A 21,567-nucleotide genomic window follows, 5' to 3' on the forward strand; every position below is an offset into this window, starting at 1 on the left:
TTTCCTGTCTTCCCTCAAGGGGTGGGGCATCAGCCCAGCACCGCCTGGCCAACGGGGCAACAGGGACGCGAAGTAGCAGCCACCACAATCACCACCACCCTCCGCTGTGTACGGTGCAGCCCCCTAGAGCCCCACGTCAGTGAAGGGAGGAGAGGTGGGCGGGGGCTTCTCCAGGTGAAAAATGGGGAAAGGGAGGCCCAGAGGGAATCCATGCTTGGCCAATGTCACACGGAGTTAGAGGTAGCGCTCCCTCGGGGATGAGCTTACATTCACCGCTCATCCTGGGGGTCTAGGGAGCCCTCCAGCACCTCATCCTTGGCCTGGTTTCCTCATGCCCGGCCTCCTCTGCCTGCTCCAGACTCTAGGCAGTCCTGCCCCTCTGGGCAAAAGCAGCCTCGGAGAAGGCATTGGAGGTCCCACCTTCCTCCAGCCCCTTCTGCCTCTGCAGAGCCTTCAACCAGAATTTCCCCTCTGTATGGTCTCCCTCCCCAGGCCGCTTCTTGCAGAAGGAAAAGGTCTGCCCCTGGCAGGAGCTGTCTGCTCTAGGAGAGGGGCCGGTTCTCAGAGGGACTGAGGGGCCGTTAGGAGCAGAGGGTCCAGCCCCGGCTGGGATCTGCCCTGCCTCCCGGGTTGGTCACATCTGCATTGTGAGCAGCCAGCTTCCGCGGCCAGGCCTGGGGCTTGTGCCAGGTGTGAGGGCAACAGGGCAGGCTCCTGTCTCCCTGCCCAGCGGGCTCAGGCTGGTACCTTGCTCCAAGTGCTAGGTGAGGACACTCTCCATCCACACCTGGGGCACTGCCAGGGCCTGGGAGGCCAGAACCCTGCCCACTGAGGGAGGCAGATCACCTCGTAGATGGAAACAAAGAGGGCGGGATGTCAGCTGGGAGGCCTGGGCTGCAGCCCCAGCTCTCCCTAACTTGCCATGGGACCCCTGCAACTCAGCTCCCTCGGACCTCAGCCTGTCCGCTTGACTTAGACTCAGATAACATTTATTGCGGGTTTTCTTCGTGGTGGCATGAAGCTAAGAACTGTACATACATTATCTCACTTAATCCTCAGCATGACCCTGTGCCAGGTGCTAGGGATACAGACAGGAATATGGGCGGCACTGTCCTTGCCATCCTTTAACTCCCCGTGTAATTGGGAGGCACACATTTAAATAATCCCTGATTTAATTAACAAATTGCCTAGGTAACTAGTGCCATGAAAAGGCAGCTCCTGTTACCCTGAGCAACCTCAGTACTACAGCACCTCACCCAGGCTGAGGGCCAGAGAGGTGTTCCTGAGGATTTAACTAAGAGAAAAGGGAATGGGAAGCACATGGAAAAACAGCTTGTGCAAAGGTCCTGAGGCAGGAAAGTCCTTAAAATATCCGGAAGAAGGGCAGTGCAATACTGGAGGTAGTGGATGGAAGACCTGGCGTTGGAACCCAGGTCCCCCAGCCAGCTTTCCTCTCCGTCCCAGCCATCTCCACTGCAAATGCGTTTCTTGTTGACCCCACCCTGTTCCTAAGAATGTTGTGCACATGTCTGAAGTAATGGGGACCGAGGCAGGAATAAACTTCCCTGTTACCATTGCGGTCGAGGCTTAAGGGGTTTGGATGCCAGGTGTTTGGGTCATTCCTTCCTGGTGGCCTGGCGCTACCATAATAGTCTTGGCATCAGGAAGTAGTCATGATGGTCATGAACTAGCACCGTTCTGTAATCTTCATAATGACTTACTATTCCCACTCTACAGAAGGGGAGCTCGAGGCAGAGTGCTTGAGTCTTTTGCCCAAGGCTATACAACTTCTCAGTAACAGAGCTGGGACGAAGACCCACGTGGGGAGATCCTACCCCCTCACCATGCCTCCTTTCTGCTGCCAGGACCCTTTGTCTCGAAGGAAAGGACCCTCCTATGGGGCTCCCCTCCCTGCCGTCGCTCTGCCCCACCCCAGTTAACCTGTCTGTTCAGAGGTCAGAGCTAATTTAGGGAAGGGTGGGGCCACGCATCTCTCTTAAGCCCACACGGGTGTGATAGATGCTTTATCTGCCTCGTAGTCATCCATCAAAATCCGACAGGCCACAGAGCTATTAGACTCCTGTTGGACTTGGCACAGGGACGCCAAGCTATTAATTCAATGCTCTGTCTGGTGTAATTATCTTGGTCTGCTTATCATCTGTCCGTCTCCTACTCACCTTCCTCCCCAGCTGGTTCTCCCTCTGCTGGGCCTCCAACACAGCGGGTGAGGCTCACCCTCACGTGCTTAACCCATGTCCTCACCTGTTAAAAGGCAGTCACCTCTGCCCCACCCACCTCATAGTAGCCCCAAGAACTTGCTGTAAGGTGTAGACAGGATCAGGGTCCCACTGGTGCCCTAAAGGAAAGTCGGGACTCTTGAACTCACAGGGCTGTCTAAGGGTGGGAAGGGTTAATTCCCACCAAGTGCTGAGAACAGTGCCTGGCACACAGGAGACACCACAAGCACCTTAGCCAGCACGTCACCCGTGACCTGCCTTCAAGGGGCAGCTGCTTTCAGCTGGAGCTAACGGGTGTCATGTGTCATTGGACCTTGAAATTTTTAAAAGAAACTTGAAATCCAGGTTTTTGTTGTGCTCTCCTTGCTCTTAAATGTTGGCAATTAAGTGAAATAAAACTGTGTAGGATCAACCAAATACCTCTGCCCCATGGACCACCATGTGGGGTGTCTGGACTCACTCCTGCGAGCCTGTGTAATCCCGAACCTTTGTTTGTTTCCTGGCCCCTGGCCCTCCCTCTCCCATCTAGCTCCTCTCTCTGGCCTGGTCACTTGCAGTCTGGTTCCTGCCAGATGCATCATATTCTGCGGCTCTTGATACTAAACACTTGGTCAGCCATATGGGCTGGGGTGCCACATGGATTGCCCTAAAGGCCATTTGTCTCCCCTTATGAACCTGGGACTTCCCCAGTCTGCTGGTTGGTCCCGTTGGCCAGCCAGGGGCAAGAGAAGGCTCATGTCCCACCCAGAAGGACTGTCCTGGGAATCATGAGCTCGTCAAGCCCCAAAGAGATGGGCCCAGCGGGTGGGTTCCACAGGCCCTGAGATGGTGGCCGGAAGGGACCTCAGGCCCCAGTAGCCGGGGCACTGCCTGGGCTCAGCCACATCTAAAAGCCCAGGCCCTGCCTCCCGAGGTCCAGCCCAGTTCAGAGAGCGTGGCAGAGCGGAAACAGCTGGACCCGGATGGTCAGACAGACTTGGACTCACGTCCCAATGCCACCCCATGCCGAGCCATGTCTCCCTCGCCTGGTCTGGGAGATGGAGCTGACGTGAGCACCTTTCTCACGGGCTGGGCCGGGGGAGCGGGGTGTGAGCTCAGCATGTACTGAAAGCCAGCCTCAGGGTGGGTCCTCAACGCCGGTAGTGCTTGTCCGCCCCACTCCCTCCATGCCAGCCGTGAGGCCTCCACACGGGCTCCGCTCAGGCCCCTGAACGAGCCAGCTAGACGCTGTGTCTCAGAGAACGTGGGTCCACCCTGAGCCCAGGCGCCTTTCTCAGCCCTGAGGCTTTGACAAGATATCCTGGAAGGAAACCCCAAGGTCCCTTATGTTCCAAGGGGCCCAGGACCTGGCTTAAGTCGTCAACTTCCTGCTTCCTCTCTTTGGCCAGAGATTCCTCCAAAGCCATGAGACAGATGGGCGTGAGTGAGGCAGGCGTCACATGCAAACGCAGCCTCCTTGCTAGCCAGGGGCCCAGAGATGACGGTGGGAGGCATGAATGAGGACGGCATCTGTTCTCGGCCATGCAGGTGGGGACAGGGCACAGCTAGCCGTGCCCACGGGCAGATGAAGATGCTGAGATGTGGGGTACAGGCCACACCCCCAGAGCATCTCGGCACGGGAAGACCAGGCGTGGGTGTGGGGGTGGGGGGGCAGCCCTGGCGACCCGGGCATTCTGAGAAGCGCCGGGAAACCCAGCTTCTAGCACAACCCCTGCCTGGGCCGCCGCCTCCGGCCTGCCTGCCTCCTGTGTGCCCACTGACCTGTGTGTTTCCTCCCCACAGGGCCTGGCGGGTCCCCGAGGACAGCCGGTTGGTACCTCACCCCAATGTCCCCCCGCAGAGAGGCTTTGGGCCGCTGTGTTTTCAGCTTTAGTTTCTAACGCTCTCCTCTCCATCTCTTCATAGGGGCCCCAAGGAGAAAAAGGAGAAAAGGTAAGCCCGCTGGAGGTTTTCTAGAATTTTCATCTTAGGTGGGGCACATATAAAAAAAAAAAAAAAAAAAAAAAGCAGGTAGGAAGGGGTCCAGAGTGGTTATTTTTAAACTTTAGTTCTTATCAGAAAGAGGGGGACCCCATGGTTCCTGGTATAGAAGAGAGAAAAGGGAAGCTGCTCTGGCTCCTGCTCTGTTCTTGGGGTCGGGGAAGGGAGGTCGGCACTGGCCCTGAAGCCTGGCGCTCCTCAGCCTCTCTCAGCCCCTCCCGCCTGCCACCCCCACATGTCTCCTGGCCCACTTCCAGGAGCTGCTGGGATTTTGAGGTGTCAGTATGTAAACCAGTAGCCTGGCCCCTGCCTGGCCCCCTACATTTACTCTCCAAATTTCTGATGGAGATTCTGTGGGGCTTGCCCAGGCGGATGGCACAGGGACCTGGCACCCCCAGCTCAGAGAAGGCATCTCCGAGGTGTCAGGGCAGGTGGTACACGGCAGTGGAGTCCTGCTCCAGGCTCCATGGGGCCACATCCAGGCAGGCCCCAGGGTTTCTTCCATGCTGCCAGTCGGGGTGGGATGAGGAGGGGAGGGGGGTTAGTTCTCCGACCTCAGAGAGCTCAGTCCAGGACTAGAGGGGGTCTGGTGGGTGATGAGTGTGCGTGGTATGTACAAGCCCTGAGGTGCCCCTGACGGACAGCCACCAGCCAGTGCCTAACACCCTCCTCTCCTTCCCCTCCCCTCAGGGTCAGTGTGGAGAGTACCCGCACCGGGTAAGTGAACCCCTAAAACTGATCAGCCTCATCTCCCTGGGCCCCCAGCACCTACAGAGCTTGGGAACAGGAGCATACCCCCTGCGGTCAGCAGCCGGAGTGGGGCCCTGGGTAGCCGTGTGTTTGCCTGGCCCGGGAGTGTGCCTGTGGTCAGTGTGAGTTTGTGCAGAGCGGTCTCCAGCTTGTGTCCGTCCATCCGTGCGTGTCTGTGTATCTGCCCTGCGCTGTCCAGGCTGCGAGTCTCCCAGCAGGTGTGTATCTGTGACTCCGAGTGCCAGCTGCTCCCCTCTGCACATCGCCGCCTCCGAAAGGCCGTGTGGCTGTGCGAGTCTGTGTGTCTGTGTGCGTGTGACTGCGTGTATGTCTGGCTGCCTTCCTGGCCGCATCAGAGGGACTTTTGGGTTAGTCATTGTTTCAGATGACCCAGACTCAATGGGAGGAGCTAGCTGGGGGCGGATTGTACAATTCCAGGGTGAAGTCTCCGCTTTGCCTCTTGAAGAAGCGGTGCTGGGCTCTTTACAAGCAGAGTGGGAATTTGGGGGCTGAGGTGGTCTGCCACTCCCCCACCCCACCAGCTCCTTCCTTTCCCGGGCTCTCCCTCAGGCTGCACAGCCCAAAGCCTGCAGAGTGCACCAGCCGCCTGCAGAGCCGTTCTAGAGGCAGGAGGGCTAAGGTGTGCATGGCTTCCTCCAGTGAGAGGCCCAGAGACCTGGAAAATGCCCCTCATTTTCTAGATCAGCCTCGCCACTCTCAGACCTGGGTAGGCATCTTTAGGTGCCATTCCCCTGTCCTTAGCCTCATGGTACCCAGAAACACACACACGGTGTGGCTCACTGGTCGCCCACCTGTTGGGCAGGGGATGAGGGAGTGGAGACAAGCACAAGCCAGACTCGAGTGCACCAGGCTCCACAGGGCCACCAGGAGGGCCTTGCTAGCAGGGTCCTGCCCATCAGACTCTTGCCCCTGGATTCCTGGGCCAGGAAGAGGCACGGGGAGCCTTGAACATGAGTAGCAGGATTGGCATGGAGGCCAAGGTTGGGCTGGGCCTGGGCAGGGGCTGCAAGCCAGCAGCCGTGTGGACAGAGCCAGCCTGTCAGTGGCATGTGCTCCAGGGACGCAGGGGCCCTGGTGTTCCGGCCAGCCTGATCCTGATACAATAATAGAAGGTCAGCTGCATTTATTTGGAACGATGGGCTCACAGGATTGTCATGCTGCCTGAAAGAAAGACAGCTTCCCCCTGCACCAAAGACAACACAACTGCGGGAGCTTTGGGAGTGTCTCGTCAGACCTGGGCGAACGCACGAGGGTGGGGGTAGGAGAGGGCTCTCTGCCCCTAAACCCAGTGTAAGAGGAGGGAGAGGGCAGGGACAGAAGGCTCCAGAGGCACCTTGGCCACTGGGTGCAGCAAAACATAGCATTACGACCGTGGCAGTGTGGGGTCCAGGTCAGGCAGGGGTGAGAGTGGAGTGGGGAGTGGCACTTGCTGCTTATTTGGAAGTGGGTAGGAAAGCAGGGGGCTTCTAGGGCAAGTGGTTGATTGGGGGGTTGCGGGCATGGTGGGAGGCAGGCCGCCACATCCACAAGATGCCAAGGGATCCAGGCTGGTCGCTGCCTCTGTTGCAGCCTGCAGCACCTGCAGGGAGGGGAGCAGGGGCAGAAGGTCGGGATGGAGTCTCCTGGGACGGGGAGCGGGGGAGCGGGGGAGCGGGGGAGCGGGGGAGCGGGGGAGCGGGGGAGCGGTGTCTGCGGCCCCGGCACTCACTCTGCCTCCGGCCCTATCTCACCGCCTCCATTGCCCTTCCCTCTCAGGAGTACCTAAGCGGCTCTCTAGCAGCTCTGCACTCCAACCAGATAATTACCCTGAAGGTTTGTAGGCTCTCTTCCGGGCGGCCTCTGGCCCCGCTCTGCTGAGAGGCTCCTGGACTCAGAGGCCAACATTGCACGTCCTCAGGCCCCTGGTGGGAGGGGGCAGGGCTCTGGGTGCAGCAGCTGCCCCGGGAAGGCGGCCATGACCTAGAAAGGCCATGATTAGGCACCCCTGCCCCCAGCTGGGCACATTCTCAGCCCAGGTGGCCTCTGGTTCTTAACACTCATCCCAGGGGCCTCGTGTGACTTAAAGTGCTTTCCAAACAAAAGGTTGGTTAGATGCCATCTTTGTTTTCACTTGGGCCTAGCCACTTCCTAGAGCCGCTGGGTGCTCAGCTGCATGGGTAGAGAGATTGAAAGCAGCAAGATTGTCCAGAAATGAAAGTCACATGCAATACTGTGGTGGCAAGCTGCCTCTCCCAAACAAGTGGTTGGACATCCTTGCCCAGCCTCTATTTTCCAAGCCGGCCAGCCCCAGGGTGAGACCTGGGTAGCACTTATCTTGTGCCCACACTGGCCACACCCTTGGTCGGTTCAGCCCCCGGGAACCGGGCTTGGCACTGCCCTCGACCACCTCCCCAGATTCGCTGACATCGGCCTTTCTCATTCAACCAAAAAGAGCACCCAGAGGCAGCCACACACCAGCCTGGCTGCAAGTACCAATTTAGCTGGTCCTGTGGCTCCTACTTAACCAGAGCCTCTGAGTCTCCCGCCCTCAGCCCAGCAGCCCTTGTCCACCACCAGGAATGCCAGCAGTGCAATGTTGGGTTGTGTGTCAGGCGGCTTTTTCGGCCCAATGTGGCCACCGAGGGCCGGCCCAGGCAAGGAGGACCGCTCTCCCTGTTGGGGGATGCTGCTGGCCAACACCCCAAGGGCCGCTCCTCCTTTAAGGGACGGTGTACCCTCCAAGGGCAAGCTCAGCACTGCGTCCCCTAAGCCTCGGGAGTGCTGGGTCCGTGCCTCCCCTCCCTGTGCCTCACACTCGCTAATCTCTCTTCTCTCTATCTCTCCTCCGTTCCCTCTTGGCCGCCCTGCCTTCCTGGTGACTTTTGGCATCCTCCTGAACACCTGCGACCTTTGGCCTTTGCCCTCTGGCCTTCCAACTCATCTCTCTCCTCAGCTGCTGCCTCTCCTCAATTCAGTGCGACTGGCTCCACCCCCAGTCATTAAAAGGCGGACCTTCCAGGTAGACCATCTCCCTTTGCCCAGTCCTCCTGGGGCCTCCCGGGGCTCTGCAAGTCTCTGGGCCTGAGAGGCCAGCGGGGGGTGCAGACGAAGACAGAACCTCACTGTCTTTTGGTTAAATTACACCAGACAAGAATGGACCGGTCAATGCCATAGACCCAGAGACACACACCACCCGGCCCAGCAGACCCCCAGCTCCTACTGCCCAATACTACCCACAGGAGCCGCCACCACAGCCGTCAGTGCTGCCAGCCACCCCGTCCCACATGCTGCAGGCCTGACTCCACGTCAGCCGCTCAACACTTTCCTGCCCCGGGCGTGGTCACCCTTATTTCTCAGATGAGGAAGTCAGGGCTCAGAGGCGTTAAGTGAGTTGGCCAGCACCACACAGTACATGGCAGGGCACCCAGGCTCTCTGTCTCTTACCAGCTCTGCGATTTGGGGCAAGTTACTTAGCCTTTCTGTGCCTCGGCTTTCGCATTTGTAAAATGAAGCTAATAACAGTTCCCACTGCCTCAGGTCGCTGGGCATACAAAGTACTTAGACTAGTTCCTAGCACAGTTTCATTGCTAGGTTACAGTGAGGCTCAGAGAGAAGGGAATTTGTTCCCCAAACAGCAAGAGGCAGGATGGGAATTAGCAGCAGATCTTCAGACCCCCCCACCCACCCAGGGCTCTTTCCGTCGGCCCTACACCCTTTATATTTAGAAATGCAGATTGCTTAGCATCTGATCACTTGTAACCTGAGTTTGAGGAGGGAGGGAGTTTGCAGAGGGAATGTAGCCCACAATCAACAGGTGTAATCACTGTGGACAACGGGATTCCTTCTTCCTGCCTTACCAACCCAATGAGGCTGGGGAGGACCAGGTCACACAGAACAAGAGACCTCAGACCCAGGGTTCAGGCTAAGGCACTGCAGCTCGATTCCAGGCCAGGCAGCCCGCGGCTGCCACCCACACCCCTAGCCTTCCTTACACTGCGCAGGGGGTACCCCCAAGGCCACAGGGATGCTGGGAGGGACAGGGCTCAGAGATGCTCTCTGTGAGCCTGACAGCATGGCCTGGCGCCACCATCTGCCCTGACTCAGGAGTCCAGAGGCCTGCATGTCAGGCACCTGATAGAACAAGGCTGAAAAAATCGCTCCAATTAACAACTAAAAATACAGAGGGACACGTGATGGGTGTGTCACCCGAGCCTGTGTATCCCCTTACACCAGCCAAACCCTCGAGAGCCTCCATGTGTTCCGAGTGCTTACCCCAAGCATGGCTCTTCGGGGGGCCCGCTGGCAGCTCAGAGAAGCACCCGGCCCGCCCCACTGTCACCCACCCCCACCCGTGCCAGACCCCACCCCAGGAGAGCCGAGCCCTTGCTCTCAGAGCGGCCATTCACCTCAACCCAAGCGGCCTCCTCCGGGCCTCAGCTGCCTTAGCTGCTACTTGTGGAGCCCTCGCTGGCTCCAGGCACTGTCGTAAGAATTCTCCGTAGATCATCTCATGTAATCCCACACCGGCCGCCGCCCGTGGCAGTCCAACCGTCATCATCCCCACCTTTCAGATAAAGAAATCGGGAGGGGCCCAGGCATGGTACTGCCTCCCTTTTCCAGAGCAAGGGGTGGGCGAGCCAGAACTCTCTGTGCTGCCCTGGCCCGGTTTCCAAAGCAGAGAGAGAGGGGTAGTGGCCCCTGTTCTGCCTGCTGCGGCTTCGGCCTGTCAGCCAAGGTGGGACATAAAAAGGTTTGTCCCCTTCCTATCAATAAACCAATATTGATTTGACAGGCTCTGTATGATACTTAAATACTGGGCCTAATATTAGTCGAAACAGGACACTTTATAAGAGAGACGATGTGCTTAGCAGACGGTGTTGGACGTCACTTCCCACATGTAGAAAGTTGGCGGTGAGCAGTGTTTGCTGGGGGCTTATTTGGAATGAATAGGAATAGTCTGGAGTTCCGAGTTGGGGTCCTGCCTTCCCCCTGAATTCGCATGTGACCTTGATCAGGGAACTCAACCTCCCTGAGCCTGTTTTCTGTAAAGTGGGACCTGTGACCCTTTCCTGCACCTGCCTCCTCCACCGGGAGCACTCCGTGCCCTCACGCAGCTTCCCGGGGTGTGGCAGGATGAAGCCCGGGGCCCAGAGTAGCTCTGCCGGGTGCCACCTGCCCTAGGGTGTCCCAGCCAAGAGATGGCTCAAGCAGGTGCTGCTAAAACAGTGGTTCTCAACCTTCTGGCCCTTTAAATACCGTTCCTCATGCTGTGACCCAACCATAAAATTATTTTCGTTGCTACTTCATAACTGTAATGTTGCTACTGTTATGAATCGTCATGTAAATATCTGATATACAGGATGGTCTTAGGCGACCCCTGTGAAAGGGTCGTTCAACCGCCAAAGGGGTCGCGACCCACAGGTTGAGAACCGCTGTGCTAAAATCTGACAGTTCTCCTCCTGCGTTTGTGCACTCCTGTTTACAATCATCATTTCCCGCTGTAGAGACTGCAGGAAGCATCATCAGCTCCCCTTTTATACCGGGAAGCAGGAATCAGACAGGCTTGCTGAGATCCCTCTGAGCAGGGTGGGCGGGCCTGGAACTCAGGCTGCCTGCGTCCCCTGCAGCCCAGCCTGGAGCTCCCACACCTGCCGGGCTGTTCTGTGTTAGTCTGGCTGCAGGGTGGGCCCCTTGTCACAAGACCTGAGCCAAGAGCATCCCTGGAGCGCTGGCTTAGGATAAGTCTGACCGGTCCCCAGCCCCAGGCTCTCTCTCCTCCTGAGGGAACATGAAGCTGCCCCTGCCTCCCAGGCCCTCATCCATCCTCATGCAACTGGAGAACTCATGCCCCACCTGAAGGGGGCGCCGTTCCTCGACCCAGGCCATGATTGCCCCCAGGAATGTGGGCCTAGCTGCCAGGGCTCCCAGTTTTTCATCAGAGCCCATCAATCCAATTCTTTTACTTAAAATCTCTTGCCCAATTGATGAGTGAGCCCAACAAAAGTCTATGGCCTCTGACCTAAGGATCGGATTTGATGCTCTGGGCCAGATCATCCAAAATGGCAAAGAGCTGCCTTAGGAAAGGAGGGACCGCTGTTCTCATTCGGCGGCTGAGAGGCCAAGATGCAGAAAGAGGACGTAGCTTGCCACACGGCAGGAGCGGAGGCAGGCCTCGGTCCCAGACTGCCTAGGCCCTAGGGGACTCTGGCGCCCTGGCCAGGCTGGGAGCAGACCTTCCACCGGGGGTCACCTCACTCACCCCTCTGCCTCTGCCACCGCAGCAGGGCTGTCACACTGGGAACAGCAAGTCCTCTCTGGAAGCCCCTCCTCTTGGGGGCCCAATGTCTTGGCCGTCTCCTTGCTGCCACAGTCCCTGCATGTAGCCACCTCTGCAGCAACCTCGCCATCACGCCACCACCGCAGCAGCCTCCCCATCACACCACCTCCGCCTCCCCACCAGAGCCCGCACAGGCCTTCACCGGGTGCATGGCACTGGGGCGGGAGCCGCTCTACAGCCTGGGGTCTCTCTCTAACACTCGTTTCCATGAATCTCAGGGTGAACAGGGCCAGGCCGGTATCCAAGGCCCACCAGGGCCTCCAGGCCCCCCTGGACCAAGTGGACCCCTGGGGCATCCGGGACTGCCAGGGCCCATGGGGCCACCTGTGAGTACCCCCTCCCTCTCTCCACGGCCCCCTCTCCCAAGGTTTGTTCTAAGAAGTCTCTGGAAGCATCCAAACTTTGCATAACCAACAGGAACCTGTGTCCCAGCCGAATGGCCAAAGGATCTTGGCAAGGCCATCGCACATGGGTGACCCATGCAAGGAGCTTGCCCATCCCTCCCACACGCACCTGCCGCACTCTGGTTCTGAAAACACACCTCCTGGGGCCATGTCCTCAACTCCAGCCATTGCTTTCTAGGGCGGAAGTCACTAACAGGCTACCCCCAGCCCTGCAGAAAGGGAAAAACGCCTCCAGGGCCACCTCTGGTGCCATTCCCTGACCCCTGGGCTTAGGAGAACCTGAGTTGGGCCCAGTGAGTTCTGACGGAGGGTTGTCCCACCGGCTGGCGCCCCTAACGCACATGCCTTTCCTGGTGTGTGCAGGTTTCCCACTGCTAAGCCACCGCCTGGATGCCAGGTCGGCCAGGGGTCCCTGCATCGAGCCTGAGGACTGGCAGCGGCCCAGGGGGGCTAGCAGGCACCCCACCTCCAGGCAAGACCACACACAGGTGGCTATTTAAGCCCAGTGGCCACCAAGTCACCCATTCCCAAGTCCTGGGTCTCTCTCAACTCAATTTAGTGTAAGAAAGCAGCAGGGCAGGAGAACAACCCAGCAGGCATCTGGACTTCTTTGGAGAAAATGGGTTCTCAATCCAGAGCTAAGACTAATGGCATCTGTTACTGGAGGGACAGGGTGAAGGACAAAGTCTGCTTAATAGTGTTTTCCCATGTGGCTAACACACAGACAAACCTGGGTTTCTTTCTTATGACTGAAACCTCATACATTCATCAGGAAACGTTTGGGATATAGGCAAAGAAAAGGTTTTCCATGGTCTCTTTTCCCATATTCAGAGTTCAGCATCATTCCCATTTTGGAGAGTCCTTCCATGTTCCTCCTTAGATATATCTTCACCCGAACATTTCCAGGTTGATAATGTTCTGACTGATACAGCAGTTTGTACCCTGTTACTTTCCCATTTGCCAGCATAAGCACGCCCTTTCCCACATCAGGCGTCTCCCAGGACATGGCTCTTAGGGCTGCCGGGCCTACTGAGAGAGCAGTAATGAGTCCCTTCGGCGCTCGGTCTCCTTGAACATGAATGCCTGCACACCTGATTGTCACTGGGAAGGAGCCCCCAGGAGAAATTGCTGAGTCACGACCTCCCTGCCAAATGGCCCTCAATGAGCACAGTCGCACCCGGGTCTCTTGGCTTCACCCCTAGCCCCTCAGCCGCCCCAGCTGCCCATGCTGAGGCTCAGTGTGGGCTCCCCTGGGCTGGGCGACAGCACCGGCTGAGCGGCACCCGGCTTGGCCGGAAGGGGGCACAGCCATGTGGAACTAGCTTGCTGGGGGCTTGGCTCTCCTGCCCAGTTTGACCCCCTGCACGGATTTTAAATTTTTCCATCATTTCTCCCAGGACCTCAAGGAAGGAGATTAGTCTCACTTTCATGGGTTTCTAGATGGGAAAATGGAAAACCTGAAAGGAAGTGAAATTTAGGGAACTGAACCAAACCAATCTGGGAAAACCAAAGAAGTGCTCAAAACCCACTGGCTGCCCTCCCCAAACACATTGGGCTCCCACTCCCTGAACCCCAGCCAGATGTTTTCTTTGTTAGGTTTTTTTAAAAAAAGAAAAAAAAACAGAGTGTGTTTTTAAACCAAGTGAAACAGCCCAGACTCCGGCATCAGGGTTTTCTGAAGCCCGTGTTTGCCATCCAGACCGGCTCCCACCACCGTGTGGAGACAGCACCTCTTCCCTCGACTCTCCCTCGGGCTCCTGCAGGCCCTGGGCCCGCGCCACCTCCCCACTGCGGGCTGCCATGGTCACAGCGCCCGGTGGGACGGAGACGAAGTGCTCCCCCGCAGGCTGGCAGGGCCAAAGGCAAAATCATGACTGCTGGGCAAGGCCGGCTTTCCAGGGAGGGGTCCCAATTAGGAGGTGGGCGGGTGGGGATCTGGACCAAACCACACTGTCGACTTAACATGATGCCACTGACCTATTTTCCAGTGGGCAAGCCCAGAGAAGATGCCCACGGCGCCACATGGCTCCGGAGAGGGACACCAGCCTGGTGTCCCCATGTGCCCTCGGCAGGTTTCAGACACCCTCCCAGGAGCCTCTGATCTGTTCTCTAGCACATCCAGAGCCCTTAGAGCTCTTCAAGCACCACTCCGCCCCAGCATCCCCTGTAAACATGACCAACCTCAACTGTTTACCTGTGGAACCCACCTCCACTCACCTTTCTCTTGCTTCCGCAGGGCTTTCCTGGGCCTCCTGGACCGAAGGTGAGGGCCCTTCGGGGTGCCACACTGAGCGGGTGGGAGAATTCCCTACAGGAGGAGGGGCAGGCAGTACTGAAGGGTTCTGCGTAGGAGCTGAGAGGGAGCTGAGCTGAGAGATGGATCAGGCTTGGCTCACTTCCAAACCACTGCCCCCCTGGGAACTGGTTGGGTCCCGCAAGGATGGACCATTTGTGTGCTCGGCTGACCAAGTCCTATGGCTGGTCCCACCTCCAAGGAGCTTACAGTCTGGTTGGAAACTCAGGGTTGATGCCCAGGACACTGTCGCAACATCCCAATAAAAGTGTTTCATAAGGGGTCAGACTGGAGGGACCTTCAGGTTCATCTGGTCTCTTCTGAAACCTTATCTGGGAGCTCATGATGTCCAACAGACTCTCCCTCTGAAGCAGGGAACCTCAGCCTCTGAGGATGAGAAGCTGCGAAGCCCAACCATTTTACAAATGATGCTGAAGGCCCGGGGCAAAGTGACGGGTCCAAGTTTTCAACAGGGAATCAGTGGTGGAACCAAAACTGAAACTCAGGTCTCCTGCCAAGTTGACTTGTTCTGAGGAGCAGAACAGCCTCTGATATTGTTCCAGGGTTGGCTGCGCGTGGAGGTCGGAGGATTTAGACGTGGGGAGGAAGAGGGAGGAAGAGGGGAGCAGCAGGAGCTGAGGTTGGGCATTAGGAAAACCCCTCTCACCATCTTCTCTTTGTCTCTCCCCCCGCCTCCAGGGAGACCCAGGGATCCAGGGCTACCATGGCCGGAAGGTAAGAAGTGGAGGGAGGGGAAGACCTCACCCCACAGCAGTAACTCAAGTGGGATCTCACCATGGTGCACACACGCATAATTTTGCACAAACACTCACCCAGCGTGAGCTTCGTAATGCGTGTGAGGTTGGCTGGACAGAGGTCATGTCTCCACTCGGGGAAGCAGGAGGCTGAGGAGGGGACAGGGCCTTGGGAAAATCAGTGGTCCGGCTGGACCTCTGACCCAGAAGGGTCTCCCCCGCCAACCGGGTGTCGGAATCTGTACCCAGGCGCCTCGGGCTCTCCAGGCAGAGGTCTGTGTTGAGCAGGGTTGGGGAGATGGAGTAGGGTCCCAGCCCCGCTCTCTGGCAGCTCACAGGCCAGAGAGATGGGATTCCTGCACCAATAACCCTGGTGAAGGTTGTCTGTGCTGGTTGCTGCCATCACAAAGCGCTGTGAATACAGGGTGGTGGAGAGATTACGTCCAGGCTGGCAGGAGTTGGGAAGTCTTCTGGGAGGTGACAATCTATGAGCTCAGTCCTGGTGAATGGGTAGGTTAGCCATTGCTGTGTAACAAACCATCCCAAACGTACTGGCTTGAAATGGCGATTTCTTTCTCATGATTCTGTGGATTGGCCATCTGAGGGTACCGCTGGTCTCCCCTGGGCTCATTCACACATCCACACTGCGTGACGGATGGAAAGGCCAAGACGGCCGCCTCCACACGTCTGGTGATTGGCGCTGGCTGTGGGCGGGGTGCCTCTGTTCTCCCTCCACTGGCATCTCAGCCCCCCAGTGGACTAGACAGGTTTCCTTACAGTGCAGCAGGCCCAGGGCAGTGTTCAAAATGGGCGAGTCCCGGTGCACTGGCATCACATTATCTGATGTCCTATTGATCAGAGCAAGTCCCATGGCCAAGTCATGTGGGCGGCGGGAGGGGACTCAGCTTCCGCTTCTTCTTGGGGGAGGAGTGGCAAAGCATCTGTGGCCATTTTCAATCCCCACTGTGGTCCTTCAATCAGCAAATTTCAAGGGAAATGGCATTTTAGACAGGGAAACTATTTGAACCAAGGCCCAGTGGTGGTCTTTACAGTAACTATGAAAACAAAAATAACCTTAATAAAAGTCACCACTTACCGAATGCCCGCCATGTTGCCAGGCTGTTCTTCAATGTGACCTGCATCATTTTGGTCCTAAAACCTCCCTATGAGGCTGCATGCCCAGGTCTGGGCCCTTCTCATGCTACCACCTGCTACATGGAGCCCATCCGGCCTGCAGACCCTGGCTGGGAAGCCTCTATAGCAGTGGTTCTCAACCTTCTGGCCCTTTAAATACAGTTCCTCATGTTGTGACCCAACCATAAAGTTATTTTCGTTGCTACTTCATAACTGTAATGTTGCTACTGTTATGAATCATAATGTAAATATCTGATATGCAGGATGGTCTTAGGCGACCCCTGTGAAAGGGTGGTTCGACCGCCAAAGAGGTCGCGACCCACAGGTTGAGAACCGCTGCTCTATAGGGAGATCCAGGGAAAGGAAAGAGGCAGGACGGAAAGGGGGACACACGGGGGGGGGGGGGGGGGGCAGAAAGGGAAGAATCACTCCTGAGAAGCACATTCCACACACTCCGTAATCCGGATCATTTTATGGGCGTTTGGTGGGTGAGATGGTGAGGCCTGAGAGTTCTGTAATTAGTTCTGCATAAACTGAGAAGTTTGCATTGTGTCAGGAAGTGGAAATTATAGCCCCCGCGGTCGTCTCTATCCACTTGCACAGACTCACAAAATTTACTGCCTCCTGGTGCAGAGCAGGGTCGGTTTTCCCATTAGCGGCCACACCAGTTCTTTCAAGCAGAGGAGAGAGAAACCGTAGGGCCGGCAGAGGTGGCCCTAGGATCGTGGCGATGCCCGCAACCAGCATCCACACCATGGCCGTGTCTGTGTTCTCCTGCCAACTGCGAGTCTAGTTCACCCAGAAAGGAGCTTGGGGGATTGTTGTCCTAAGAGGACTCCGCTTAGGGCTGGGGTATCATGATGATAGAGGCCCTGGTCCCATGAGGGCAGCCATCCTGGGCTCAGACGGTGTGCCAGATCATTCAACCCTGACTGCATTGCATTTGCAAGAAAGCTGCTGTGGTCCTGCTGACAGGGGGTAGCTCCTGGCCCCAGGAAGCCTGCTCTGGGGAGAGAGGCTCAGAGCTGCGAGAGAGGCTCCAGCATGGAAGGACTGGCCCAGTGCTGATGGGTACCTTTGCAGGGAGCTCCCTGTCACCGGCGGGGTTCGGGTAGGGTCTGCCATGTGTTGAGCAGCTTCTAGATCAGATGGGAGACAGGATTAAAATCCCTTCCCGCTCAGGGAAACCATGGCTTCCTGGGGACAGAGTCGGCTCCATCTCCATAGAGAGCTTCCCTGGCTGTGGAAGGAGTGTGAGTCTCCTCCAGCCTTTGTTCAGGTCTTTCTTCACCTGCATCAGGCTTGTGACAAGCATCACCACTTTTTTTTTTAAATCCTCAGCCAAGGACATGTTCATTGATCTTTAGAGAAAGGGAGGGAGGGGGGAGAGAGAGAGAGAGAGAGAGAGAGAGAGAGAGAGAGATGAGAGAAGAAACATAGACATGAGAACAGGCCATCAATTGCTTGCCTCCCGTATGTGCCCTGATGGGGACTCGAACCCAGGGCCTTTCGGTGTATGGACGACTCTCCAACCAAGCCACCTAGCCAGGGCACAAGCGTCACCCCTTGTAGATCTACGAGGAACTGAGAAGGCCCTTCTTCTCCTGCTTGGCTCTTGCTCCTCACCCTTCCTTTCTCTGTCAGACCACCCCCTTGCCCTTCCTCAGCGGCCTCTGTGGAGTCTGCAGGGCTGTGAGCTCCCTCTCATGTTGCTAGGGTTTCTGGAAGGCTCCTCTGGTCTCCACTTCTCCCAGCCCATCCTTGAGTCTGGTCAGTAGGTGTTCCTGGAGCCCGAGGCGGTCTCCGCACCCTCATGTCTGGGCTGGCCTTCCCTGTGCCGGGATCCTCGTTCTGTCTGTCGTTACTTCAACAAAGCCCAGAGCTTATGCACTAGGGACTGGTGGCCAGCAGCAGAGGGCTCGCCCCCAAGCATCCTTCCTTTGCCCATCATTTCCCTGTTACTCTCTTCTCCCCTCTCTGCTCTCTGCTTGGAGTAAGGCACGGGAAGGATGCCCCTGATTACAGGTGCTGAGATGAGTTGCCCCCCCCCCCCCGCCCCCAGGGAGGAGCGAGTGCTAGCAGGTGGGAACACAGGGCTGGGCCAGGGGCCAGGCTGTGAGGGGGACCTGCGGGGTAACCGAGGGACCCTCCGCATCTGCTGCGATTGCTGTGCCCCAGTGACGTGACACCATGTGGGGAGGCCTCTCTTCCAGCGTGGGGTGGAACTCAGTTCTCAGCAGAGATGTTTCTCAGCCCATGAGCTTTGCTAATGATTAGCTCCATCCACCCCTCTCCCCCAGCAACTGGGCCCAACGTGGCAGCCTCCCAGAGGCCAGCCCGCCAGCGGGGCAGGCTCTGCCCCAGCTCCTCAGGATCTAAGCCCGGTGTGGCCAGCGGGCCCTGTGCTGCCCCGGCCCCGCTCAGGGCCAGCCCCGCCGCCCAGACACTGTGAGTATTGTTGTGCGCCCATGTGGTACCTATTTGATCCAAATTTATGACGCCAATCTCCTTTAAATATGTTGCAAGACACAAAGTGTGTTTAAAACATTACAACCCTGGCTCTCTTTCAAGGGGATTGACGAGGATTGTCAGACTGTATGTGGATCACAAACCCGGTGAGGGCTTATCTCTAAGCAATCGGAGCTGGTCAGTCTGTCTCTGCAGGGGGGTGCGTCTGACGCATGTGGTGGTCTGGGTGTTAAGTCCCCGGGTTTGCATGAAGGACTGTGGCTGAGCGCACGCTCCCTTCCACAGCTGTGGGCTGTGCGTTTTCAGACCAGAGGAGGCGGGATGTGAGAACCTCGTGCTAGAGCCGCTGGTAACTGCAGTCACCCCTCCTGGAGGCTGCTGGGCTCCCCAGAAACAGGGACTCCCAGGGGAGCAGGCCCATGAGCCCTGTGGTTGGATGGCTAGGACACTGAGGTGGGGGCGTAAGGAGTGGAAGCTCAGCCACCCGGCCCATCTCAGTCCTTCTACGAGAGGATGTGTCCGTTCTGATCCGCCGGTCAGAGCAAGGGGCCATGTGGTGGACACACTCCCATAGAATGGCGATTAGCATTATTACAGCTATGTTACGGGGCCCCTTCAACATGCCAGTTTGTGAATAAGGCACTTGGCACACATCAGCTTACTAGATCTTTATAACAACCCTCTGAGGTGCATTCTATCCTCATCCCCAATTGGCAGATGAACAAACTGAGGTTCACAAAGGTGAACCCTCGAAGGTCCACAGCCAGGAAGTGGTGGAGTCAGATCTGTCCGACCCAAAGCCTTGCTCTGAATGACTACCACCTGGGCCTTACAGCTGGGGGTCCCCAGGATTTCCAGTAGGGAGGTCCCCCTCCACTAGGAGAAAAGAAGGTGAGTGTTGAGCTCTTTTCCTTCTTGTGAGGAAAGGTAGTGGCTGGATCCGGGCCTTTCTCTGAGCCCCCCGGCTCTCTGTGAGCAGTACGTGGAGTGTCGATGGCAAAAAGCTTGGGGTGCGCGGTGCATTTTAGTTGAAGAACCAAGGGAGTGTGGTGTTTTTTCCACTGGCACCGATTTTGCCTCAGTGATTCCTGCAGGGAGTTGGCATGGTCCCGGGGCTTCCAATAGAGCCAGGAGGAGGCAGCTTGGCTCAGCCCCACACTGCAGCTATTCCGGAACCTTCCTGCGCCCTTCTGGCCCCCAGAGGACCTGCGCACTCCCAGGCTTCTCTCGGGCTCACAGGCAGAGTGCTTCGTCCAGATAGAAGCCATGGATACAGAAACGTCTGGGATGGGGACAGCACTCTTTCAAAGCCACGAAATCCTAGTGGGGACAGCCAGGCCATTTAAATTAAGGCCGATCGGGGAGCTGAGGCAGGGGCTCCAGATCTGAGGCTGACGGGCTCCCACTCTGCCGGTTTCCAGCCCCAGCCTCCGCTCTCTGGGCCCCATTGCTCCTGCACTCCAAAGTCCACGGATTAATTAGAGCTGACTTTTCTTTTTGGAACTCACTACAAAATCACCCGATCTCAAATCGAGATTACAAGCCAGCCGCCCTTCCAAAGCCCTGGCCTTCGATGGGGCGCCTGACCCGGTAATTCCCCAGATCACTTCCTGCCAGCCCCAATTACCGGAGGGCCTGGCATTTCCGTGGCCCCGGGCCTCCCTGCTCCGGGGCTGCTAGAGCAGGAACAGGGCACTGAGCTGCCCTCTTCCCGGAAGGCAGTCCTGGGAACGCTGTAGGTGAGAGAAAGACCTTGGCCCTCCTCACCCGCATCTTCCAGCCCAGGAAAGGGCCCGGTCCAGGCCTGAGGCCAGAGCTGCCTGCTGGCCTCCCCCCAGCCCTCCACTCCCTGCTCAGACAGGTCTTCTCCTCCCTGCAGAGAACAAAGAGTCTGTGTGTGGAGCTGCCTCGGCCCTGGGCCCCCCACCCAGCGTTAGGGAGGTCCATTCATCTCCTCGAGCTCCTCTGGCCTGACCTTTGCTGGGCTGGGGAGCTGACCTTGAAGCCCCCACCTCCTTCCAGACTACATTTTCTTGCCAAGTCCCTGCCCCGCTTGTTCCACAAACAGTAAATCACCAATTAGGAGGCCACTCCCCCTGGACGGGAGCAAGGCCAGCTTGTGCTCCAAGGAGCTCGCTTCCATCCTGTCGTCTGGATAAAGGATGGGTCCTCACCTGGAGGCCAGGACCAGCATAGAGAACCTATTGATGCTGCAGTGAGAGCGCAGGCAGGCCCCAGCTGAGAGTCAGTGACCTTGTGAAGTCCTGGCTGGGACAGGTCCTCAAGGTCATTCAGGGCATCCCCCCACCCACCCACCTGTGCTCACCCAGAGCTTTCTTAGCCCTGATGAATGGAACCCACCCCTCCCAGGCCGCCCATCAGGCATTGGTTCTCAGCACCACAGTTAAAGAACCAGGTGATGGGCTGGCGCCGCCTGTGGGTCACAAGCCTGGTCCCACAGCAGCCTGTGCCACCCATGCTCTATGTCCCTGGGGCAAGAGCCTTTGTAACACCCAGGCACCCACTCCCCAGCTGGAGGACGCCAGACCCAGTGGCTGACACCCACCCAGAGGCTCCCGGTTGGGAGGACCTGGGAAGGCAGAGATAGAGGGGTAAAGGGGCCGGGGGCTTTGGCAGACTATGGGAGCTCCTCCCCACCTAAGGTAAGCGGTGAGTTAGTGGGTCTAAATTCAGCACGATTCCAAACTTAACCTTTAAAAAGGAACTTTTTAAAGAAGAAAGCCGGGAAAGGACCCTCTAGATGTGCCCTCGCTGAGACGGGCCACCAGGGAAAGCTGTGTGCACAGGCATCGGCCTCCTCTGAGCGCTGGCTGCCTCCTCCCTGCAGACAGGCATGCTTGCCACAGCCACCCCGAGTCCTTGACAGTGGCTCTCACCCCTCTTTCACCTCGGCCACCGTCCAGGAACCAGCGCTTTCTGTTAGGACAGCACCGCCCCCAGTTCAGAGGTCAGGCTGGCGCACGCCCGTGGAGACAGGCCCTGGAGAAAGGAGGCTGATGAGAGTGGACTGAGCCCGCAGGGTGGGTCAGCGGAGGGCGCCCCTGCTTCCTGCCCGGCAAAGGGCTGGGAGTGAGGGAGGCCCTGAGAATGGGGATCAAGGGAGCCTGAGTCGTTTGCAGAATTAAGAGACTTGACCCTGGAGGGAGGGAGCGGGCAAAGGTCAGCCACGCTAATGAGGAGGGCTGCC

General features: G+C 57.6%; 1 protein-coding gene across 5 annotated transcripts in view; it reads left to right on the top strand.

Moving 5' to 3' along the window:
• Positions 1-21,567, top strand: part of COL13A1 (collagen type XIII alpha 1 chain) — a 140,115-nt gene that overhangs the window by 77,205 nt on the left and 41,343 nt on the right. For 3 of the 5 annotated variants that reach the window (XM_036336952.1, XM_036336955.1, XM_036336956.1), the window contains exons 11-17: positions 4,020-4,046; positions 4,143-4,169; positions 4,908-4,934; positions 7,921-7,986; positions 11,523-11,630; positions 13,945-13,971; positions 14,701-14,736. In XM_036336952.1, the coding sequence (XP_036192845.1) occupies positions 4,020-4,046; positions 4,143-4,169; positions 4,908-4,934; positions 7,921-7,986; positions 11,523-11,630; positions 13,945-13,971; positions 14,701-14,736 (318 nt within the window). Of the gene's footprint in view, positions 1-4,019; positions 4,047-4,142; positions 4,170-4,907; positions 4,935-6,743; positions 6,801-7,920; positions 7,987-11,522; positions 11,631-13,944; positions 13,972-14,700; positions 14,737-21,567 lie in introns of all 5 variants that reach the window. The other 2 variants (XM_036336953.1, XM_036336954.1) reach the window with 2 other exon arrangements.

This window comes from Myotis myotis, unplaced genomic scaffold (genome assembly GCF_014108235.1).
Source record: "Myotis myotis isolate mMyoMyo1 unplaced genomic scaffold, mMyoMyo1.p scaffold_m19_p_15, whole genome shotgun sequence".
Lineage (NCBI taxonomy): Eukaryota > Metazoa > Chordata > Mammalia > Chiroptera > Vespertilionidae > Myotis > Myotis myotis.